Here is a 25,096-nt window from a genome sequence, read left to right as displayed (position 1 = left end):
TGTAGAGGAGAGTATAAAGACCCTAGACTGAACCGAGTCAAACATCATGCTTCAAGAAATCTCTCCACAGCAGCTCCACAGCCTCCAGACCGACCCTGAAGATGACTCCATCTGCCAGCCTGCTGCTGCTGCTCCTGCTCGGCCTCTCTCAGGCACTTCCTCTCCAGGAGGAAGGAATCGAAGAAGATGAAGAAGAAGAAGTAGACGAAGAGGACACTGTCGATATCACCACCAGGATTTTGACCTCCAACAACGCCACAGATGAGATCCTGCTGGAAGGAGACCTGCTGGCTCCCAAAACCAGAAACGCCATGAAGTGCTGGTCCCAGAGCTGCCTGTGGAAGAAAGGCTCCAGAGGCTTAGTGACGATCCCCTTCACCACGAGCAGTCAATTCACCAACTCGGAGAGACAGAAGATCACCAACGCTATGAATGGCTTCCACAGCAAGACCTGCCTCCGCTTCGTCCCCCGTCGGAACCAGTACGACTACATCAGCATTGAGAACAAGGGCGGATGTTACTCCTCTCTGGGCAGAACAGGAGGCAGACAGGTGCTCTCTCTCAACAGGCGGGGCTGTGTCTACCACGGCACCATCCAGCACGAGATCAACCACGCTCTGGGCTTCAAGCACGAACAGACCAGGAGCGACCGCGACTCATACGTCAGGATCAACTGGCAGAACATCAACCCGCAGATGGCCTACAACTTCAAAAGGCACGACACCAACAACCTGAACACCCCCTACGACTACAGCTCCATCATGCACTATGGAAAAACAGCCTTCTCCATCCAGCGGGGGAAGGACTCCATCACCCCCATCCCAAACCCCAACGTCCAGATCGGCCAGAGGAGGGGCATGTCCCGCGGGGACATCGTGAGGATCAACAAGCTCTACCGTTGCTAATAACAATGCTGATGAAAAATGCAAAAAAATCGTACTTTTTCTGCTTTGTTTTTCTTGTAATTAATCAAAAAACACTGTGACGTATGGAATCAACATCAAATATTTCACTGTTCTTCAAATGTTCAAATGTCAGATTATATGACCGTCATCATATCCCTAAATTATCTGTAATAAAAGTGCTGCAGAGATTACTGATTGCTGTCTCATTATTTTCATCATTTGTGTCTTTTTTTTTAAATACACACATATGTCAACCCAGTCTCACGGGTTATATCTCATGTATAACCATTATATTTTTACAACTGTTAGAAATTAAAATCAATGTTTTAATGGGGAAATGTAGTTTAAACATGCCGTCAGTTTTAATGCTCTTTTATACTGAAAAACCAGAAATTATTGTGCACAAGCAGTTAAGCTTTTATTCTGAAAATCCTTCATCTACGGTTAGCATTTAGCATGTGGCTAATATACGATTTCCTGAAGAGGTGAATTTAGTAGCGAAATGATATGGAGTGGTGCAAACCGAAGCCTACTGATTTAACACTACAACTATAGATGTCGAGATACTACCATGCTGAATATTAAATGAAGGTACAGTTTATTTGAATACATTATTGTTAACAGACGAGAGTAGCATGTGACAACATCCGGAATGACCGGAAACCAAACGAGCCGATAAGTATTTTTTAGAGTATTGATTACAGCGTTTAGAATGTGTTAAATGAAAAGTGATGAAAGAGAATATGAGGAGAAAAGGCGTGTTAAGCATATATTGAATGTGAAAAGAACCAATCCTCTGTTTAAATGCAACAACGGACATTGGAGACGAGGCGAGCCGGCTGGCGGGGAGGAGCCAGCAGAGGATATATAACAGCATCGGAGGAGAGATCCTGGCTCTTCTCTTCCCTAACGAGGAGCGGATCACAGCTGTTTGTCTGACTGAACAATGTCATGCTTGTGACCAACCCGCGCCTTTTTAAATTAAAGTACCCAATTGAACTTTCACAGAGACTCCATTTAGTCTCCTTTTAAAGCTTCTCTCCTGGACGGGAGAATAACGAACACAGTTTACAATCTGGTGACCCCGACGTGATCCCGCTGACCGAGGAGAGAAAACCAACCGGCTGTTTCCTGGAGACGCTTGCAGCCATTCGACACACAAGAGCTCAAATCAATCGGTAAGAAGATGCCTGTTATGACAAAGATTCTTCACTAGTTAAACTAGGCAAAGTTAGATTTGTGTGTTTGACGGCAGCCGGCGGATCCTGAAAATAGCTGTGCATTTTAATGTTAAAACAACCCAAATTGATAAAATAATCACTCTAAAACCACGAGGCGTTGTTTTGTCACAAGCAGGGTGAGTTCACACTTTCTTTTGTTCCATTAAACCTGCATGCTATTAACCATGTGTGGGTGTTGAATTTTAAATATAAATGTGTGTGGACATTGTACTTCGGATAGGTGCCTTGCTGTTTTCACATAGGTGTCTTTTGTTACGTTCCTAGTTAGTTAGCCTATGACGTAAGGGTATATAGCCCATTTGACGATTTTTGTTAAGATCTGGAGACATAGCGAATCGGTTAAGGGCCGAGTAAGTGAAAACCAGCAGGGCATAGTGAATCAACTCAGGGTTAAGTAACCGAAGTCAGTGCTTTAAAGAAAGTCCTTTTCAAGAAAAGGCTTGGTTAAGGTCTAAGCCTTTATCAGTGGTTAAAACTGTTCTGTTTAAAAAAAAGATATTGCAGGTGGGTTACGGTAATCGGAATTACAACAGCAGTGCAGTAATAACACGACGGTCTATTATTAGTTGCTGATAGGTCTCCATATTGGTCCCGGTTTGGCGTGTACAAATAGCAACAGTTAACCATAGTCGACTATAAAGTCAAATATTACGTGAACAGGTTTATAGCTAGTGCGTAAGGGTTCCTAACTTTAAGTGATGATATCAATAAGATAAAGCCCATAGTCGACTATAAAGTCAAATATTACGTGAACAGGTTTATAGCTAGTGCGTAAGGGTTCCTAACTTTAAGTGATGATATCAATAAGATAAAGCCCATTTTTTCATAGTAAACTAGATAGAAATGTTGTTATTTTAAACTAAGTGTTGTTTTGGCTTGTATTTCAGGGTTTATAATACCACACCAGTGGTTTACTTTGTTACGGTTCGTTTAAAGATCACCTCGCCATTGTTTAAACTCCCACCTGAGAGCCGCATGGACAAATCTCTTTGTCTACAGGTCAGAGTGCGAAATAATCGGGTGTCATCTTGTTTACACCCCACATGTGGAAAAACAAAGACAGGGCAATCGCCATTTCGTGAAATGCAAATTCAAAGCACTCCTTTCTTTGTTCTTATGCAGCTGGTTTCACTCCAATGAGGCATTTTCCTGACCTCCATCTTGTGAAGAACGAATAATACTTCTTGTCACAGTTGGAACTAGAAGGCTGAACCAATTTTTGGATATTAAAGGGAAGGATTGTTGTATTTTCAAAGATTTGAAGTATTGCTGCTGGCAAATGTGTTTTGGCGGTTTTTGAAATATTCCTGCTTGCAAATGTGTTTTGGCGGTTTTTGAAATATTCCTGCTTGCAAATGTGTTTTGGCGGTTACGTGCTGTCTTGTTTAACCATAGTGTAATGTTCTTCCTATTTTAAAGATACTTTTAAGGAAAATAAGTGTCTCCTTGTTAAAAAACAACTCACCACAACAGCTATTCCCTAGTGGATTAAGCTAGGAAATTAAAATAGCGCACTCTGGTGGTAGTACAGAATTATTACACAAATAGAAGAAACACCATACCATGTGAAGTATAATTTGAAGTGTTATAAATAAACATAAGCTTTATCGCCAGAATAGAATTGCAAAGTGGTTTCTAATTATAAGATGAGAAACTTTACATAATAACATAACCTAGACTGTAGAATATTCAAACACCACTTTATTGAAGCTAACACAAGTTGAGACATTTGCATAATTTCATACACTTCGGTATGCACTGTACACAGTGGATTTAGATTTTTACCGCAGATTTCTATTTTCATATTTCAAAGTCAAAACCATACTGTACACTGTACAATTTTTGTAGTTCCAAATCTTAGACGGAAGACATGGACCCAATATGAGAAACTGTTGGAACAGTGGCAAACGAGAGGACTGCTTCCAGCAGATAATCAGCCTGAACCAACGAAAGCCCATAGACAATCTGTAATTGACCATGAGAATGGAGAATACCTGCGAGAGCAACAAGCATGGATCAAAGCCGGACAACCCTCCTGGTATGGACCTGCAAAGATTGCTATGAACAAAGCGGAGATAAGAAAAGTACATGTTACAAGTCTGATGCTCCATTTAAAGTGTTCTGTAACTGGGACGGCAAACATGTACGTCGTTCAAAAACCAAATCCGCTAGAACAGGAACACACAGCGGAAAAAATAGAAGAAGTTCCAATAATCCAAACTCCAAAGCTCTATCCAGACCTGCCTCAGAAACCTCCTCCTTACATAACGGAATCAGAACTGTTCTCTGAAGCCTCAGTACAAGCCCCAACTTTTAATGTTTCAGGAGGAATATTGAAGTTCGACGATGTCCCCACAGAAAGAAGTGTTAAAGAATTGGACTATGAAGTAAGAATGCTACACAGTAAATCTGACCAGCTGCGGGAGATTTTCAAACACGAAATGCAAGAATTGAAGGACATGACTAGACAGCATCAACTTCAGCAAAACACATTACGAACACCTATGTCATTCCAGCCCAACAAGAAACCTCCCAGTGCTGAGGCATCATCAATGGCAGGTTCGGACATGCCGATTTTCTCTCTGCTACTACCAAAAAACACAGGAATGGATGATCAGGAAAAGTCCGGAGTGCGACAGACAAACAAAGACAACAAGAAGAGGAGAGATTCCGGGAGATGATGGTAGAAAAACATGGACAGGACAAAGAAAAGGAAGAAAGAAAACTACAAATAACAAAAACATGGGGACAATCACAAACAACACGCCGAACAAACTACTCTCCTGACTATTCCAAAGGACAGGAAGATGACGACGGTGCACAGTCGGAAACCAGTGTACACTCCCCATATCATGAACAATCACATCAACAACGCAGTCTTGCAACTCCTACTGAGAATACTAGTAGTGACGAAAATGAGCAACATTACTCTGGGACATGCCCCAAAACTAAAAAAAACAAGACCTCTCAAAGAACCAGGACTGGAGTACATACCTCCATGCCATTGATAGCGGCTGGAAGAGGATTTGACTACCAACCATGGACTCACAGGGACATGGAATCTTTAGTGGCCAAACTACCTCCACTCACCCAAGGAGGACAGAAGTGGGTGAATGATCTGGAGAAATACACAGTCCAAGACCACCTGTGCTTGGGAGACATGAGGGCATTGCTTGGAAGGATAGAGGGAAGACTAGAGGCAAGAGCAGTGGATTCCAAGGCTAAATGCACCAACTCTCCAGATGATATTTTATTCAACAAAATCCGGTGGAGGTATTGGGCTGCCATTCGTCACATTTACCCAACAACACGCAGTTTACATGCCCTCAACAGCCTGAGAAAAGAGCCTGGGGAAGACACGCATGCCTTCCTGAAGAGATGTCAAGGAGTGTGGGAGGACTGCACTGGAGAACGACATGACACTTCGCCAGCTGTCATAATGTTGTGGAAGAACGCAGTCATAAAAGCCCTTCCCAAATCAGTGCAGGCACGCCTGTGAGATGTCGTGGGATTGGAAGCTAAACTCCCAGATGAATGGAGATTAAATCTCATACACCACGACATCAAATACCAGGAAACAATGGTGGAAGACGATGAAGACACAAAGAAACTGGCGAAAAGACTATTGAAGATGCAGGTAGCTGAGAGAGATAACGAAGCTAATACAAACAAGAAATTGACAAGGCAGATGCCAGCTGTAACAGCAAAAGTCATACTAACAGAGAAAGAAGTGCAGACGCCTCAAACAGTTCAAACTCAGATAGTGCCAGAAAATCAGATGCAGAACCAACAAAGAGGTAGAGGAGGTTTCCAAGGAAGAGGCAGAGGAAGAGTTTTCCGGTTTGAGGGATGCTACTTATGCAGTCAGCCGGGCCATTGGGCTAGAGATTGTCCAAATCAACAAACACAAAACCCACCACCATCTTTACAATACAACCCTACGCAATTTCAACAGCCCCAGACACAACAGTATCATCCCCAAGCACAGCAACCGCCTGTGTATACCCCTGTCCAACTACAGCCACAAGCACCCATGTACATGCCTTCACAGTATCAACAGAGGGGAGGGCCTAGTGGAGGCAGAGGATTTCAGGGACAACCAGGAGGAGGAGGGGTGCCAAACATGAACCAGATGCCTCTGACAGCTTGGAGTGGTCCATACGTATGAGGAGGCCCAGAGGATCCAATCACAGGTGACGTAATTCCAGCCCAAGATGAACCAATGGTCACCTGTGAGATTGAGGGGGAGAAGGTGGAAATGATGGTGGACACAGGAGCCACAGCTTCCTGTTTGACAAGATTGAAGGGAAAACCACCACCACTCTCAAATCATACCCTCAAAACAGTTGGATACTCGGGAAAAATTTATGTACAGAGATATACATTACCATTGGTCACAAAAATTGGGAAGCAGCCCCTGCAACATCCTTTCCTCTATGCCCCAAACCGTCCCATAAATCTGATGGGGAGAGACCTGCTCGTAAAATCAGGAGCGAGAATTCTATGCACACCAGATGGGCTGATAATCCAGTTTCCAGGCCAGATACCACTCCACCAGACATACGACGGACAACAGAGAATCATGATGATGTCAGCAAATCCAGAAAACGGCGAAGAAAATGACACAACCACTGTGTACTGGAGCCGCCTGATCACCACTGAAATCGATACTCCACATGTCCAAAGAACATACATGGCCTGGAAACCATGGATAAATACACTAGGACCCTATGGGCCCCCGCAAGATCCTCTACATTGTACGTACAATTATCTTAGGCGACCAGATGAAGAATATCAAGATGCATGGATTGAAGATAAAGAGGGAAGAATGGAAGATTTGACTGTGGCAGACATCTACGTAGGACCGCAGGGTGTAGCAGCAGCGGTAAAACTCACACCAGAACAAAAACAATGGTACAATCTATCTGAAGAAGCTGTTCCTCATGTCACACTCGCCATGACCATAGGAGCTGAGTCCAGATCATTGGGTGCAATGATAAAGACTGCATTGAACACTGAGTGGATGGCGACAGAATCACCTTTTCTGTGGCGATCAATAGACCAGACAATGTGGAGGATTGGGAACAACAGCCAGGAACGAGGACTATTGGAGAAGCAAGAATAGGACAGAGATCATGGCCGAGAACACACAAACCATCCGGACACAGAAGAAATGCTAATGCAGGTGCCTACACATCTTTGGACCACCGGAGACTACGATGTTGGATTAGTGAATCATGAAGTCTTAGTGGAACTGGTGGAAAATTACAAACCATGTTGGCGGCCGCAATACAAATTGAAGCAAGAACAAATAGATGGAATAGGAAACACCATTCAAGGATTGTTGCAGGCTGGAGTAATCAGGCACACCGGCTCAAATTGGAATACTCCCATCTTGCCGGTACCAAAAGCTGGAAACAAGGGATGGAGAATGGTCCATGATCTGAGAGAAGTCAACAATGTCACTAAAACTGCTAATATTCCTGTTCCCGATCCACATGTAGCATTACAAAATCTTAATCCAGGTCACAAATATTTCACAGTGATAGATCTAGCTAATGCATTCTTTTGCTTACCATTAGATCCAAAAGTCCAGGATATATTTGCTTTTACGTACCAAAGACAGCGATATACTTATAATCGGATGCCACAGGGTTACAAGGATAGCCCAGGACTATTTAACAGTGCTTTGAAACAAGACCTCAGTGCATTGCACCTACCGGAGGGAGTAATTTTGATACAGTATGTTGATGATTTGCTGCTAGCCGGGCCAGATGCAGCAACATGTCTGACTGTGACACAACAATTGCTAATCCTACTGGCCAATGTGGGCTATAAGGTGAAGAGAGAAAAAACACAGATCGCAAGGAGAACAGTTACATTCCTGGGAAGGATGATTTCCTCAAACAGTCTAACTCTGACACCAGCACAACGGACTTCCATCCTCTCCCAACCAAAGCCCAAAACAGTGCAACAAATGCTTGCGTTCCTGGGCCTGACAGGTTACAGTAGGACGTACATACCTGACTATGTGGATTTGACACAACCACTGAGACACATAATTGCAGAAGCAGGAAACAGAAATCTAAAAGCCACTCTCGAGTGGACATTGTTGGCCGAAGAAGCTTTCACGAAGACGAAGCAAGCCCTGAGTCAAGCGGCACACCTTTCCACTCCGGATTATGACGATGATTTTTGCCTTGATGTTTCTGAATCAGGTGGAGTAGTCAATGGAGTCCTGTTTCAGAAAAAAGGGGGAGTGAGACAGGTACTGATGTACCATAGCTCAAAGCTAGACAATATAGAACTGGGCCAGACAGGATGTGCAAGACACCTAGCTGCACTAGCAAAAGTCATTGAGAAAACTGCACATGTGGTAATGTGCCACCCATTGAAAGTAAACACAGCCCATGGAGTAGTAGCATTCATAAATTCACAGGCATTCACATTTTCCCCAATCAGGAAAATCAAGATTCAGACCAGTCTGTTGAAACCACACATAACATACCAAAGTGGTTTAAAAAACATGTCTACAGGACTGAGCACGGAAGAGCACACACCCCATGACTGTCAGTTCGTCTCCCAAAAGGATCTCAAGATAAGATCAGATTTAGAAACAGATTCTCTGGACCAACCAGACTTCACTCTCTACAGTGACGGCTGCTGTTACAAGGGAGATGACGGGAATGTGGCCTCCTATGCAGTAATCCGGCATGAGGGAGAAAATGTACAAACCATAGAAGCAGAAATCATCCCCCAACCTGCTTCGGCCCAACTGGCAGAAGTAGTGGCACTCACCAAAGCCTTGGAGCATGCAGAGGGACAACGAGTCAACATCTATACAGATTCAGCATATGCCTATGGAGCAGTGCATATAGACGGACCACAGTGGATCAGAAGAGGGTTCCTAACATCTGCTAAGACACCAGTAAAACATGCCGAAGCTCTAAAACTCCTGCTGACATCTTTACTGTTGCCCGCAAAAGTGGCAGTAATGAAATGCAAAGGACATCAAATATTGAACAATGCAATATCCAGAGGAAATGATGCAGCAGACAAGGAAGCAAAGAAGGCAGGAGGGTACAGCAAGCAAATGATATGTACAAAGGCTAATAGTCAAGAGGAGTTAACCACTGAACACATCAAAGACATGCAGAAATATGCTGGAGTGTATGAACAGAATCAATGGAGTCAGAAGGGAGCAAAGTAAGTAGATGGCCTGTGGAGAGCCCACGACCAGGGCCGTGGGAAGTAGGGGTGCTGAGGGTGCTGCAGCACCCCCTGGTGGAGGACAGGGGATCTGCACTTCCACAAGATTAAATGCAAATATAATACAAAAATAACGAATTTTCAGCCTTGATGTAACAACATTCATAATTAAGTAAAGATCACACCCTTTTCACCCCGGTTACATTTTCCATTTGCCCTGTACGATGGGCGCTGTAAGTGATGAAAGTGGGGAATGTTGGCTTATCAGGCGCCCAGCTCATAGCCAAAGTGCGAGAGAGAGAGAGAGAGAGAGAGAGAGAGAGAGAGAGAGAGAGAGAGAGAGAGAGAGAGAGAGAGAGAGAGAGAGAGAGAGAGATAGATAGATAGATAGATAGATAGAGAGAGAGAGGGGGTGCACCGGTACCGGCGGGGATTGTTGTTAGCTTCTGCTGCGCTAACGGATATAAGAAGCTGTTTCTACAATAATGTGGAGGGAGTGTTCTGTCCTGTCAGACTGAGAGGCTCAGTGAGGTAAAGGACTCTGAGTGTTTAGATAGTTCACTTTAGTCTAAGTTATCTCAGTGGATCTCAAACGTTTTGATCACAATTTATGTAAGCAAATATTTCAAAGGGACATCTTTATAATTATTAGGATATATAAAAACAGGTTTGAAATCATTCCAATTTATACTATAGGAAAGTAAACCAAAAAAAATGTTTAAAACTGGAGAGATTTAAAAATATGCATAAATAAATAAATGTTAACTGATAAAATAAGATATGAATGAACCACAAAAATAAAACAAGTTAGCCTACATTTATTTGTTATTGGCTATGGTAGGTTATTGGTTATGTTCACATACAAACCGATCTTTTTCACGTGGGTGTTTAGAGTTGTATCCCTAGATCAGTCTCTAGTAATTGGGCGCTCAAAGTGCACCAGATTGAAGTATTTTACTTTAAAATGTTAAAAAAAATCTTCCCGGGGGGGCACCCCCGGACCCCCTTAGAGGATGTGAAGTCCACCCCCCAATTAAAACATGTTCATGCAATACTAAATACATTTGAAGCCTTTTTATATAAGCTGTCCACCATATCAATATGTTTCTCTTTTTGTAGTGTATTGGTCTTTTGTAGAGGCTTTTCATTGCCAGCTAAAATCTTGCCTAGGGCAGCAAATTGGTCAGAACCAGCCCTGGTGTCAACCCCACAGCACCCCCCATTTGAAACATGTTCCCACGGCTATGCCCACGACGGCCGTTTAGTCGCACCTGCAAAGTTATGCCACCTGCTAATAGAACAATCACATGGTCCCACTCATGTGGGCAAAGCAAGAACAACAAAAGACATTGAACAACAGTGGTGGCATCCCTACATGAAGGACATGGTTGAAAACTTTGTTAATGACTGTGACACGTGCAATGCATTCAATGTAAAAAAGCCATATCAGTGGCCAATGGGAAGATATCCAGTCCCAGAAGCCCCATTCAAAGACATTTGTATTGATTATACAGAAATGGGAGCAGACAATGTGGTCAGAGGGTTTAGAAATATGTTAGTAATGATAGATCGTTATACGAGACGGATTGAAGCCATTCCCTGCAAAAAAGAAGACGCAAAGACAGTCATAAAATGGCTCAAAACAGAACTCGTACCCCGTTATGGAGTGCCAAGGATAATAAGATCAGACAATGGTTCACATTTTACAAGCAAACACTTAGAGGAAGTTGAGTTATATTTCGGTATAATTCATAAGTTTGGGTCAGCATACCACCCACAATCTCAGGGTATAGTAGAAAGAGCAAATAGAACATTAAAGGGGAAAATAGCAAAAGTCATTTTTGGCACAAACATGAAATGGGTAGATGCTTTGCCTCTGGCACTCATGTCAATGAGATCTTCTGAGGGTGCTAAAACACATCTTTCACCCCATGAGTTGTTAACTGGTCGGCCAATGCCTGGGCCTCGTAGAGAAGGAGGGACTGGCCCAGTTTTAGACATCAGACAAATAGAAGTGGATGAATATGTCAGGGCTCTGAGTAATATTATCCAAGTCTTGTCTACACAGGTTCAGAGAACTGCAGAAACACCAGACGAGACACCAGAAGAGACTCCTGTACGGCCGGGGGACTGGGTGAGGTTGAAAGTTCACAAAAGAAAGTGGGCTGAACCCAGGTGGACGGGTCCGTGGGAAGTAGTTGAAAGAACTTCACACGCTCTCCGGATAAAAGGTAAAAAAGGAGCAAATTGGCACCACCTGACACATTGTCGCCCTGCATCGGCACCTTCCAGAAAGCTCTCGGAAGTTAGTACTGATTTGGCAGAGCTGGAACAAAACAAATAACAAATCAAGAGATATTAAGATAGAAACAGCTCAAAAGACGAATTGTCTTTAGGTTTTGTAGATTGAATACTAAAACGGAATAACCATTCTTGTTTTAGATCTGAGACCTATTTATTTTACCATTCAAAAAAGAGTCCAATATTTTTGTTTTATTATTTTCTATATATTTATTTTTGCTTTCATTATTTAAAAAAAACTCTGGAACTGATATAACCATGGGTAAAATTGATGAAGTGCCATTCAAGAAGTCAGAACAATTAAAGGGCACCAAAGGGATAAGAATCGTAATATCATTGTTAGCTCTGTTCATCACAATTGGCATTTCCTGGTTGGGAAGGGGATACAGCATCATGAAGAACCCGAATCCATTCGTGCACTCGTAGAAAATGCCAATATCCCTAATGAACCTTCAACTGTGTTTGATAGACTTCCATTTATCCCCAGAGCCAAAAGAACAGCGGAGAGACAGGAGGAAGGGTTAGAAATACTCATCCCCAGAGGTGAAGCGGTTACGGTCAGTCTTGATGTGTGTGATGTGGTTGTATGTGGAGAGCTGCGAGACAAAACAGGCCATGACGTTTATGGGTGCATTCATTCTTGGGGACGGCCAGATGATAATTCATGGTGTCCCAGTTCAGAGAAGGTATATTGGAGTGCTAGGACAGAAGGAAATAACAATCCCCCTGGGTTGACGTTTAGGTCTCAGCTATCTTTTTCCAAAGGTCGCCATAGTGGAGGCATGAACAAACATAATCCAATAATAATTGCTTTTAAAAGCGCACTCACTCCCCATTTCAAGAAAAAGGGAGACGTCACTGCATTCCATTTATTGATGGGGATAGAAGTTCCAGGAAATGACCCAATGGGATCAATTTTAGTGAAAATAATTGACCCACCAGCTGATATAATTCCTGATCTCGCCCCAATATATACTGAATCCCCTTTTAAACGAGAACCAGAAATACTCCCTGCTAAATCTGTGAACAATCCATTGGTCACCTATCTGAGTACGACCTCTATACAGAAAGTCATAGCAGTAGAAACAGGATACGAGGACACAAATTCCTGGTTAGACTGGGTTGTTTATTCTGTTAAGCAGAGCAAGATGGCGGACTGTCTGGCTTGTGCGGCTGCCCGACCAAGTTTGGGAACAGTGCCATTTCCATTTAACGCCCACAATAACCCAAGAGAACAGCTCTGTATGTACAAACTCTATGGGAAAAAATCCCCAGCAGATTGTGTCGACATTGCACAAAAATATCCAGTGGTAAAAATGAATGACATTCCACCTGATTTCACATCTTACGAGGGACTTTATGATTGCATCACAAGGGACCAGTGCTTGAATTGGAATAAAAAAGGTGCCAGTACTCTAAATCAGCAACAAGTATTTGGCACAAAGTCATAGTATATCCTATAATGCTGGTGGGTTTGTCTCTTTACTGTATATTTTAGAAAGGCTCACTGTACTTAAACAAAATGACTCAGGGTGCATCTGAGATTAGAGGGGGTGCAGTGGGAAAGTGCTATTTTTATAAGTGGGGAGTGGACCTGACACCCTCTAGTCTAGGGGGATCCGGGGGCATGCTCCCCCAGGAACATTTTTTTTAAATATTGAAGTTAGATGCATCAATCTGGTGCACTTTGAGAGCAAAATGAAGAGATATATGGATACCTCTCAACATCCATAATGAAACAACTGTAAACAGACTTACTTTTTCTTTATGGATATAAAAGAAAGTAAAGCTTGACTCCTACTGGCTGGTTAAATGACTCCTCGTCCCTGAGGCCACTACCAGCTTTGTGTGTCATTTTGCTGGATTTATTTGTCAATAGCATTGCTGCACAAAGTGATAGCCCTCTAGTTTAAATCTACTACGCAAAAATAAACATATGGAGATGGGTTACTATTTTAAAAAAATGCAAATCTATTTGTGAATACTGGGGCCGGGCCTCAAATCCTATAGGGGGGTCCGGGGGCATGCTCCCCCGGTAAGATTTTTTTTTAAATGTTGGACTTAAATGCATCAATCTGGTGCATTTTGAGGGGGAAATAAAGAGACCACACCCATATGAAACAAAAATGTATACATTTAAATAATCATAAAATCATAAGTAAATGGCCATAACCAATAACATACAATATCCAATATGAAAAAACATTGAAACTTGTTTATTTATTTGTTTTTGGTTCATTTATAGTTGTGAGTGTGTCTGGGCTCCTGAATCGGCCTCTCCTGTCTCCCTCCTCTCCCCCCTGCTCCTCTTTGAGGCAACAGCAAAGACTAGTTTTGGCTCTCAACAAGTTTATCTTACCTTTTTTCACCTAGTTAACATTTTGTTTGTATTATTCATGCATATTTTACTAATCACTACCCCCTCAAATGGAAATATGTGTTTACATAAATGGTGACCGAACCGTTTGAGACCCACTGAGATAACTTAAACTAAGTTAACTATCTAAAGACTCAAAAGAGTAATTTACCTCACCAGAGCTGTAGTTATCAGCCTCTCAGTCTCACAGCAAAGGACTCTCCCTCCATCTTGTTGTTTTAACAGCTCCTTATATCCGTTAGCGCAGCTAGCTAGCACCAGATGCTAACAACAATACACGTAACCGGTGCGCGCGCTTTCTCGCTCGCTCGCGCCACACATACACCAACACACACCCTCCCGAGCTTGAATGACACAAAGAGACCAATCGAGGGCATTAGTATGATCTGTATGAAAGTGGCAATGTCGGCAGGCCACGTCATGTAGACAGCCAGTCACCCTCTGTGAGACAGAGTCAGACCCACATTTGCGCTGCGTTGCGTTTACAATATATACGTATATTGCCGGCGGCTGAGTACCGGCATTTTAGTAAGAAGTGCCGGTACCGCATGGGTAAAAATCAGAAGTGCCGGTACTGCGTACCGGTGAGTACCGGCCCAATTCAAGCACTGCAAGGGACTACCTAAAAGGTTTAGAAGTAGGTAGAAGTGGTGCAATTCTACAACGATTTTAAGCCAGCAGGATTTTCTCCCAGGTATAGCCATGCCCATCAGGCAGTATCCCAGAACAGATGTGTGGTGGTATTGTGGTACTAAAACCCTGTTCTCAGTTTTACCACAGGATTGGACAGGGACCTGTGCTCTGGTACAGCTAGTGATGCCTTTCTATGCAGTACCAATGACGGCCGAGCAACTGATAAACATGGCGGTCCAACCCAAAGCAACTAGAGCCAAAAGGTCAGTCTGTAGAGGGAGTTTTGATTCCACTGTGTACATTGACAACATAGGGGTGCCCAGGGGAGTCCCAGATGAGTTTAAAGCTAGAAACCAGATCTTAGCAGGGTTGGAATCCATTTTTCTTTGGCCCACCATAAATAAGAACGTGGACTGGATTAACTATATCTACTACAATCAGCAGAGGTTCATAAATGACTCCAAGGATGCGATGAAGGGACTAAGTGAACAACTGGACAAGACCAGCCAGATGTCTTTGCAGAACAGAGTGGCCCTAGATATGTTGTTGGCAGAAAAAGGGGGAGTATGCAAAATGTTTGGAACATTATGTTGTACTTTCATCCCAAACAATACCTCACCTGATGGATCGGTAACCAAGGCTCTGAAAGGACTCACTACTTTGAGCATGGAGTTAGCAGACAACAGTGGGATAGAGAAGAACCCCCTCGAGGATTTCTTGGATGGTTGGCTGGGGAAGTACAAGGGTTTTTTACTAAATGGACTGATCTCTGTTTCAGGTGTGATCGTGACATTGGCACTGTGTAGTTGTTGTTTCTCAACCTGCATCCGCGCTTGTGCAAACCGACTGATTAATGGGGCCCTCAACCAGGAATATGCTAGGGGTCAATATCAAATGGGGGGACAGTTTCCAATGTTAGTAGAACAGGACGATCCACCCCCGTATACAGATGTTGATGAAAATGATGAGTTAGTTTGAATGATGTTAAATGATATGGATGTTCAGAGATGAGATTGTTCGATGAATGTCCAGCCAATGTGATTCTTTAAATGATATCATAAGAAGAAGTGAGCAAAATGAAACCATGGAACAAATCCATTTCAATTTATTTTATACTATTCCAAGATAGTGTATTTTTATTTTCAATTTATTTTATACTATTCCAAGATAGTATATTTTTAAGCTCCAATTTATTTTACACTACAACCAGATGGTCTATTTTATTTGACTTTACTATTTTATGCTATTCTAATATGGTGGATCTCATGTTGTAAAAATCATTGCTATTCTAAAATGGTTTGTTTCTTTTCACTTTGTAAAAACAAGTGCCTTAACACTGAGCGTGGTATGAGAACGGTTTCTGTGAAAGGAGGGACGAAGAAATGTTCTGATACCAAGCCATTGCTGCTATTTTGAAGAATGATATTGAATGTAAACACTAGAAGTTATGAACAAGGGAAAACTTTTATGTTTGAACACAGACAAGAATTTATTTTGTATTTTTGTAAAGCCGGCTGTAAAACCATTCCATTTGATTGTATTTTTGTTAATATGAGATATGTAATATGCAAAGTTCAGATGAAGAACTCATTGATTTCAGTATTATACACACCTTTTAGGTGTGTAAGGAGGGACTGTTAGAAATTAAAATCAATGTTTTAATGGGGAAATGTAGTTTAAACATGCCGTCAGTTTTAATGCTCTTTTATACTGAAAAACCAGAAATTATTGTGCACAAGCAGTTAAGCTTTTATTCTGAAAATCCTTCATCTACGGTTAGCATTTAGCATGTGGCTAATATACGATTTCCTGAAGAGGTGAATTTAGTAGCGAAATGATATCGAGTGGTGCAAACCAAAGCCTACTGATTTAACACTACAACTATAGATGTCGAGATACTACCATGCTGAATATTAAATGAAGGTACAGTTTATTTGAATACATTATTGTTTACAGACGAGAGTAGCATGTGACAACATCCGGAATGACCGGAAACCAAACGAGCCGATAAGTATTTTTTAGATTATTGATTACAGCGTTTAGAATGTGTTAAATGAAAAGTGATGAAAGAGAATATGAGGCGAAAAGGCGTGTTAAGCATATATTGAATGTGAAAAGAACCAATCCTCTGTTTAAATGCAACAACGGACATTGGAGACGAGGCGAGCCGGCTGGCGGGGAGGAGCCAGCAGAGGATATATAAGAGCACCGGAGGAGAGATCCTGGCTCTTCTCTTCCCTAACGAGGAGCGGATCACAGCTGTTTGTCTGACTGAACAATATCATGCTTGTGACCAACCCGCGCCTTTTTTAATTAAAGTACCCAATTGAACTTTCACAGAGACTCCATTTAGTCTCCTTTTAAAGCTTCTCTCCTGGACGGGAGAATAACGAACACAGTTTACACAACCCATGTATAACCATATTATTTGGGCCACAGAGCTCAGCATAAAACAATTTCAACAAAATTAAAGAACCCAGTGATCTTTTTACTTGCAACAAACATATCTTGAACTTTTCATCCAGATGGTTAAAAGGTATCTTGAACGACTTCCAGAGCAGCAGTTAAGTTTTTTTATAGGACTTCTGGTGTTGTTAATTATGCAAGCAGCCTGCCTGTAGGAATGCTGACGTCAGCTGCCTCATGGATATGGGTTAGAAAGGATCTGCTTTACCTTCTAGTAGGTTCAGAAGGCCTTTGTTATTTATTCACATGTTTGCCCACCGATACAAATACAATACGATGTGGATCTATAGTGGTCTAATAATGACGTAGCAAAGGAGGAAATGAGGTAAGATAATGTCGTGAAAGGAGCAACAAGTCCATGCAGACAAAGGGTGTGGGGTGTGTGGGGGGGTATATGGGTGGTTAATGGGTGGATGTATGGACGGGTCAAATAAGACATACATTTTACCCAGGAGACAGCTGTCGGTGTCATGTGTGAAGACATAACTGAATACATTGACTCATTATAAGTCACTTAATACGTAAAAAAATATGTAACCCAAGCCAGAATCCTTTCCTTAACCTAACCAAGTCGTTTTTGCTGCAAAAATCTTAAACACGTTATTCTGTTTGAATTCACAATGTTGACCAGGTGCTTAAAACTGTGATTGTTAAGTTTCACGTTTATTTTCACAGCTAGTTGAATGTATTGCCATGACATTTGGTGCACATATTCATGACCCCTAACAATACATTTGAATCACTTGCGTTGATATCAGACTTTTCCTAAAGCTCATTCATCAGGCCAACACTTTTATTGGTCCTATACTTTGATATTTTCCCAAAGAGCTCAAAAACTAATGACATTCCCATTGGCCTCGCTCAGCTGTACTGTAGGTGTATTACTCATTTAAAAAACGTTAGCATACTTGCATGCTAAACTAAGATTGCAGACATGGCAAACATAAGCCAAGACCTGACGTGTTGAGCTTATGAGCTTCCTTTTACTATAATTCTTAACCTTTGCTCACATGACATCAACTTTTGCCACAAATGTAAAAAGGGAATTATCTTGATTTTAGTAGTTAAAGATGTCTGTGTGTTTTTTTATTTCACTTGGTAATGACCCTTACTGTATACAAAGTGTCAACCCAGTGACAGATCAGTCTCCAAATATTCAGATGCTGTTTGTATTTGTTTGGCATAAATGATCTGTTCCTGTCCAAATAGTGTATGTCTATTAGTATAAAAAACGATTTTGAAATAATACAATCAATAAAAATGTTTGGAAAAAAGATCTCACTTGCAAGTTTTAAACATACATTACCCTTCTTAGGGTTAGTTTGGCAAAGAGGTTCTAATGTGAGGTCTTATTGTCTGAGGAACATGAAAAGTGTCTCCTTAAATAAATCCAACATAAAGCTGAGGCTATCCATCTAATGACCAGAAATAACAAACATGTTTAAAAAGCAGGTTTGTCTGTGGAGTCCTCCCTTCAGAGGTTTGTTCAGGCCTAGCAGTGTAGACACCAACCCATAATCCTCCTGCAGACACACCTGTAGAGGAGAGTATAAAGACCCTGGACTGAACCGAGTCAAACATCATGCTTCAAGGAATCTCTCCACAGCAGCTCCACAGCCTCCAGACCGACCCTGAAGATGACTCCCTCTGCCAGCCTGCTGCTGCTGCTCCTGCTCGGCCTCTCTCAGGCACTTCCTCTCCAGGAGGAAGGAATCGAAGAAGATGAAGAAGAAGAAGTAGACGAAGAGGACACTGTCGACATCACCACCAGGATTTTGACCTCCAACAACGCCACAGATGAGGTCCTGCTGGAAGGAGACCTGCTGGCTCCCAAAACCAGAAACGCCATGAAGTGCTGGTCCCAGAGCTGCCTGTGGAAGAAAGGCTCCAGAGGCTTAGTGACGATCCCCTTCACCACGAGCAGTCAATTCACCAGCTCGGAGAGACAGAAGATCACCAACGCTATGAATGGCTTCCACAGCAAGACCTGCCTCCGCTTCGTCCCCCGTCGGAACCAGTACGACTACATCAGCATTGAGAACAAGGGCGGATGTTACTCCTCTCTGGGCAGAACAGGAGGCAGACAGGTGCTCTCTCTCAACAGGCGGGGCTGTGTCTACCACGGCACCATCCAGCACGAGATCAACCACGCTCTGGGCTTCAAGCACGAACAGACCAGGAGCGACCGCGACTCATACGTCAGGATCAACTGGCAGAACATCAACCCGCAGATGGCCTACAACTTCAAAAGGCACGACACCAACAACCTGAACACCCCCTACGACTACAGCTCCATCATGCACTATGGAAAAACAGCCTTCTCCATCCAGCGGGGGAAGGACTCCATCACCCCCATCCCAAACCCCAACGTCCAGATCGGCCAGAGGAGGGGCATGTCCCGCGGGGACATCGTGAGGATCAACAAACTCTACCGTTGCTAATAACAATGCTGATGAAAAATGCAAAAAAATCGTACTTTTTCTGCTTTGTTTTTCCTGTAATTAATCAAAAAACACTGTGACGTATGGAATCAACATCAAATATTTCACTGTTCTTCAAATGTTCAAATGTCAGATTATATGACCGTCATCATATCCCTAAATGATCTGTAATAAAAGTGCTGCAGAGATTACTGTTTGCTGTCTCATTATTTTCATCATTTGTGTCTTTTTTTTAAAATACACACATATGTCAACCCAGTCTCACGGCATTTTGTGTTTTAGTCACGACATTTAATCTATTGATTCGTGTTCACCAACACGATTTTCACCTTTTTTTTCGTGTCACACAGAAAGATTTTAAAAGCAATGTATTTATATTGGTAGTTTGTTTCGTGCCTGCAACACATATTTTTGTCCTGTCGGGTCTTGGAAGACCGGAAGCTGTGGGGTTCATAAAAACATCTCCTTACTCAATATCAAGCCACAATTATTGTTTTTATTTGAAATCGTATAATGTCTGACTTTATTTCTCATCTGTGAGGAAAATAAATGGGGCTTGGAGCCTAAAAATACTTAAATCTGTATTTTTTTAAATCTTTTTTTCCTTCTAATTTGTTATTCTTTTCTAAATAACACACTGTTATTTACTCAACAATAACACACAATTATCCTTGTTTTTATGTATTATTACAGTTGTATTATCCCTAAATGATCTGTAATAAAAGTAATGCAGAGATTACTGATTGCTGTCTAGTTATTTTCATCATTTGTGTCTTTTAAAAAAGATACACACACATGCTCATGAATGCAATGCCGACATGGTGCATGTATTCATCTTATCATTTTCAGTTGACTGTAAAGTCACACAGGAATTGTGTATTTCTGTATTTTTGTATCAGTATTGGATCGTGAGGTGAAAGTTACAATCCTGCAATTAATGTCAAGCTTTATCTTGCACTGAAAAACTTTTCTGATCAAAACTGAACAAAAATGAATTGAGGATGAACATCACTGACTGTTAGTCAGCCCCCAGTCCTGCCTCTCATGTATAACCATTATATTTTTACAACCCATGTATAACCATATTATTTGGGCCACAGAGCTCAGCATAAAACAATTTCAACAAAATTAAAGAACCCAGTGATCTTTTTACCTTCAACAAACATATCTTGAACTTTTCATCCAGATGGTTAAAAGGTATCTTGAACGACTTCCAGAGCAGCAGTTAAGTTTTTTTATAGGACTTCTGGTGTTGTTAATTATGCAAGCAGCCTGCCTGTAGGAATGCTGACGTCAGCTGCCTCATGGATATGGGTTAGAAAGGATCTGCTTTACCTTCTAGTAGGTTCAGAAGGCCTTTGTTATTTATTCACATGTTTGCCCACCGATACAAATACAATACGATGTGGATCTATAGTGGTCTAATAATGACGTAGCAAAGGAGGAAATGAGGTAAGATAATGTCGTGAAAGGAGCAACAAGTCCATGCAGACAGAGGGTGTGGGGTGTGTGGGGGGGTATATGGGTGGTTAATGGGTGGATGTATGGACGGGTCAAATAAGACATACATTTTACCCAGGAGACAGCTGTCGGTGTCATGTGTGAAGACATAACTGAATACATTGACTCATTATAAGTCACTTAATACGTAAAAAAATATGTAACCCAAGCCAGAATCCTTTCCTTAACCTAACCAAGTCGTTTTTGCTGCAAAAATCTTAAACACGTTATTCTGTTTCAATTCACAATGTTGACCAGGTGCTTAAAACTGTGATTGTTAAGTTTCACGTTTATTTTCACAGCTAGTTGAATGTATTGCCATGACATTTGGTGCACATATTCATGACCCCTAACAATACATTTGAATCACTTGCGTTGATATCAGACTTTTCCTAAAGCTCATTCATCAGGCCAACACTTTTATTGGTCCTATACTTTGATATTTTCCCAAAGAGCTCAAAAACTAATGACATTCCCATTGGCCTCGCTCAGCTGTACTGTAGGTGAATTACTCATTTAAAAAACGTTAGCATACTTGCATGCTAAACTAAGATTGCAGACATGGCAAACATAAGCCAAGACCTGACGTGTTGAGCTTATGAGCTTCCTTTTACTATAATTCTTAACCTTTGCTCACATGACATCAACTTTTGCCACAAATGTAAAAAGGGAATTATCTTGATTTTAGTAGTTAAAGATGTCTGTGTGTTTTTTTATTTCACTTGGTAATGACTAGGGATGTAACGATATACCGAATATCGCGGTATCGCGGTAAATAAACTTCCCAATACCGTCGTGAGACTGACAAAATCTACCGCGATTTAAAAAAAAAAATTTTTTTTAAAAAGATTTTTTTTTTTTTTTAAACACTTTTTTTTTTTTAAACCTTTATTTAACCAGGTGGTCCCATTGAGATCATCGATCTCTTTTTCAAGAGAGACCTGTCCAACATGGCAGCAAGTAGGTTACAACATGAAAATAAAACAACAGATAACACAAAAGGACATCGTATTTACAGAGCTACATTTACACACCTAGAGACATTGACAAGTATCAACCATATATTTATATCTCGCCATGTCAATAAGCCTGGCGTTAGACTTTTTCGCTGTCCGTCATTTTGACAGACAGGATCGTAAAATATCCGTCATAATCCCTTATTACGCGTCGGGTCTGAACAGTTCACGATAGAGCATGCTCGTGAACTGTCAACGCGGGGGGGGGGGGCGGTGTTATGCCGTGTGTGCATGCAACTCGCGGGACGCGCACAGCGTGAAGCAAAACCTCCCAGACATGTATTGATCTGTACGGCAAATTACGGTTTGGGAACTATATCATTTCCTTTTGGAGGGCATGCATAACACGGCATAACACCAGAGCCTTGCTGCGGGGAAACGTTGGCGCTGTTCCGAGTTTGTTCTAATCTGTCAAAATGACAGACTGCTTTCAGATTTTTCCGTCATTGTTAAATAAAATATTCGGTTAACGCGACCACTGGTGTCCCAGCAACATCAGTACCAAGCGAGAGAGTTGTTTCCAGAGCAGGGGATATTGTAAATGCCCAAACACCCCAGCTTATAAATACCTGGAAATGTGGACATTCTCATATTCCTAAAAACCTGTCGGATGATGCTGAGTGAGTGACTAGTGAGTTTGAGTTGAGTTACTTGAAAAACTAAAGTGAAACTTGATTTATTTTATTGCAGGGTCTGATTATTAAATGTCCTTGTTTATTTGTGAGATGCAGTGGCATAAAGAAAATGCTTACTTTGTTTGGTAGTACCAGTAGGTACAAAAACACTGGTTTTCTTGTTCCAGTCTGTTACTGTCACTTTATTTTTGACACTTTAAAATACTGCTATCCTACAAAAAGGCTGTAAAAATCAGATTTATTATGTAATAAAGAAACATTTTCCGAGTAAAAAAATGTTTTATTGAAGAAAAAAAAAATTATGATTTTTTTTTTCTTCCCTTTATTATTCAATATCGCGATAAATACCGTACCGTGGACTTGTTATCGCGATATTATCGTACCGTGAGTTTTTGGTATCGTTACATCCCTAGTAATGACCCTTACTGTATACAAAGTGTCAACCCAGTGACAGATCAGTCTCCAAATATTCAGATGCTGTTTGTATTTGTTTGGCATAAATGATCTGTTCCTGTCCAAATAGTGTATGTCTATTAGTATAAAAAACGATTTTGAAATAATACAATCAATAAAAATGTTTGGAAAAAAGATCTCACTTGCAAGTTTTAAACATACATTACCCTTCTTAGGGTTAGTTTGGCAAAGAGGTTCTAATGTGAGGTCTTATTGTCTGAGGAACATGAAAAGTGTCTCCTTAAATAAATCCAACATAAAGCTGAGGCTATCCATCTAATGACCAGAAATAACAAACATGTTTAAAAAGCAGGTTTGTCTGTGGAGTCCTCCCTTCAGAGGTTTGTTCAGGCCTAGCAGTGTAGACACCAACCCATAATCCTCCTGCAGACACACCTGTAGAGGAGAGTATAAAGACCCTGGACTGAACCGAGTCAAACATCATGCTTCAAGGAATCTCTCCACAGCAGCTCCACAGCCTCCAGACCGACCCTGAAGATGACTCCCTCTGCCAGCCTGCTGCTGCTGCTCCTGCTCGGCCTCTCTCAGGCACTTCCTCTCCAGGAGGAAGGAATCGAAGAAGATGAAGAAGAAGAAGTAGACGAAGAGGACACTGTCGACATCACCACCAGGATTTTGACCTCCAACAACGCCACAGATGAGGTCCTGCTGGAAGGAGACCTGCTGGCTCCCAAAACCAGAAACGCCATGAAGTGCTGGTCCCAGAGCTGCCTGTGGAAGAAAGGCTCCAGAGGCTTAGTGACGATCCCCTTCACCACGAGCAGTCAATTCACCAGCTCGGAGAGACAGAAGATCACCAACGCTATGAATGGCTTCCACAGCAAGACCTGCCTCCGCTTCGTCCCCCGTCGGAACCAGTACGACTACATCAGCATTGAGAACAAGGGCGGATGTTACTCCTCTCTGGGCAGAACAGGAGGCAGACAGGTGCTCTCTCTCAACAGGCGGGGCTGTGTCTACCACGGCACCATCCAGCACGAGATCAACCACGCTCTGGGCTTCAAGCACGAACAGACCAGGAGCGACCGCGACTCATACGTCAGGATCAACTGGCAGAACATCAACCCGCAGATGGCCTACAACTTCAAAAGGCACGACACCAACAACCTGAACACCCCCTACGACTACAGCTCCATCATGCACTATGGAAAAACAGCCTTCTCCATCCAGCGGGGGAAGGATTCCATCACCCCCATCCCAAACCCCAACGTCCAGATCGGCCAGAGGAGGGGCATGTCCCGCGGGGACATCGTGAGGATCAACAAGCTCTACCGTTGCTAATAACAATGCTGATGAAAAATGCAAAAAAATCGTACTTTTTCTGCTTTGTTTTTCTTGTAATTAATCAAAAAACACTGTGACGTATGGAATCAACATCAAGTATTTCACTGTTCTTCAAATGTTCAAATGTTAAAATTATTTGACCGTCATCATATCCCTAAATGATCTGTAATAAAAGTGCTGCAGAGATTACTGATTGCTGTCTAATTATTTTCATCATTCGTGTTTTAAAAAAAAAAATACACACATATGCCAACCCAGTCTCACGGCATTTTGTGTTTTAGTCACGACATTTAATCTATTGATTCGTGTTTACCAAAACGATTTTCACCTTTTTTTCGTGTCACACAGAACGATTTTAAAAGCAATGTATTTATATTGGTAGTTTGCAGGGGCGTAGCTGGGGGGGGGGAGGTTAGGATGATTCCAAGGGCCCAGAACTGGGGGGGGGGGGGGGCCAGAGAACACTTTTATTATCTTTTTATTAATATGGTTTTATTATTATCCTAAAGTAAGTTAATGTAGATGACTCAAAAGCAGTAGCGTGGCGTGGGAAAAAAATTAGGGGAAGCCAATAATACGTCCTTTCTTTTGGGGTGGGGGGGGGGGGGGGGGGG

The 25,096-nt window shown here is 42.0% G+C and overlaps 3 protein-coding genes across 3 annotated transcripts; all 3 read left to right on the top strand.

Annotated features, from left to right (window-relative positions):
* Nucleotides 1-101: 101 nt before the first annotated feature.
* LOC307030027 (high choriolytic enzyme 1-like) lies at nucleotides 102-905 on the top strand (the record flags this gene model as incomplete). The annotated part of the gene is made up of 1 exon (XM_079666261.1): nucleotides 102-905. The coding sequence occupies one exon, from the start codon at nucleotides 102-104 to the stop codon at nucleotides 903-905; it is 804 nt and encodes a 267-aa protein (XP_079522387.1).
* A 17,864-nt stretch (nucleotides 906-18,769) lies between these two features.
* On the top strand, nucleotides 18,770-19,573 carry LOC307025606 (high choriolytic enzyme 1-like; the record flags this gene model as incomplete). Its single annotated transcript, XM_079660412.1, has 1 exon — nucleotides 18,770-19,573. The coding sequence occupies one exon, from the start codon at nucleotides 18,770-18,772 to the stop codon at nucleotides 19,571-19,573; it is 804 nt and encodes a 267-aa protein (XP_079516538.1).
* Nucleotides 19,574-23,675: 4,102 nt separating this feature from the next.
* LOC307028931 (high choriolytic enzyme 1-like) lies at nucleotides 23,676-24,479 on the top strand (the record flags this gene model as incomplete). The annotated part of the gene is made up of 1 exon (XM_079664341.1): nucleotides 23,676-24,479. The coding sequence occupies one exon, from the start codon at nucleotides 23,676-23,678 to the stop codon at nucleotides 24,477-24,479; it is 804 nt and encodes a 267-aa protein (XP_079520467.1).
* Between the last annotated feature and the right edge of the window lie 617 nt (nucleotides 24,480-25,096).

This window comes from Notothenia rossii (genome assembly GCF_949606895.1).
Source record: "Notothenia rossii genome assembly, chromosome: 2".
Classification (NCBI taxonomy): domain Eukaryota; kingdom Metazoa; phylum Chordata; class Actinopteri; order Perciformes; family Nototheniidae; genus Notothenia; species Notothenia rossii.
The sequence above is the reverse complement of the archived record's forward strand: the minus strand, read 5'-3'. Positions and strand labels throughout refer to the sequence as shown.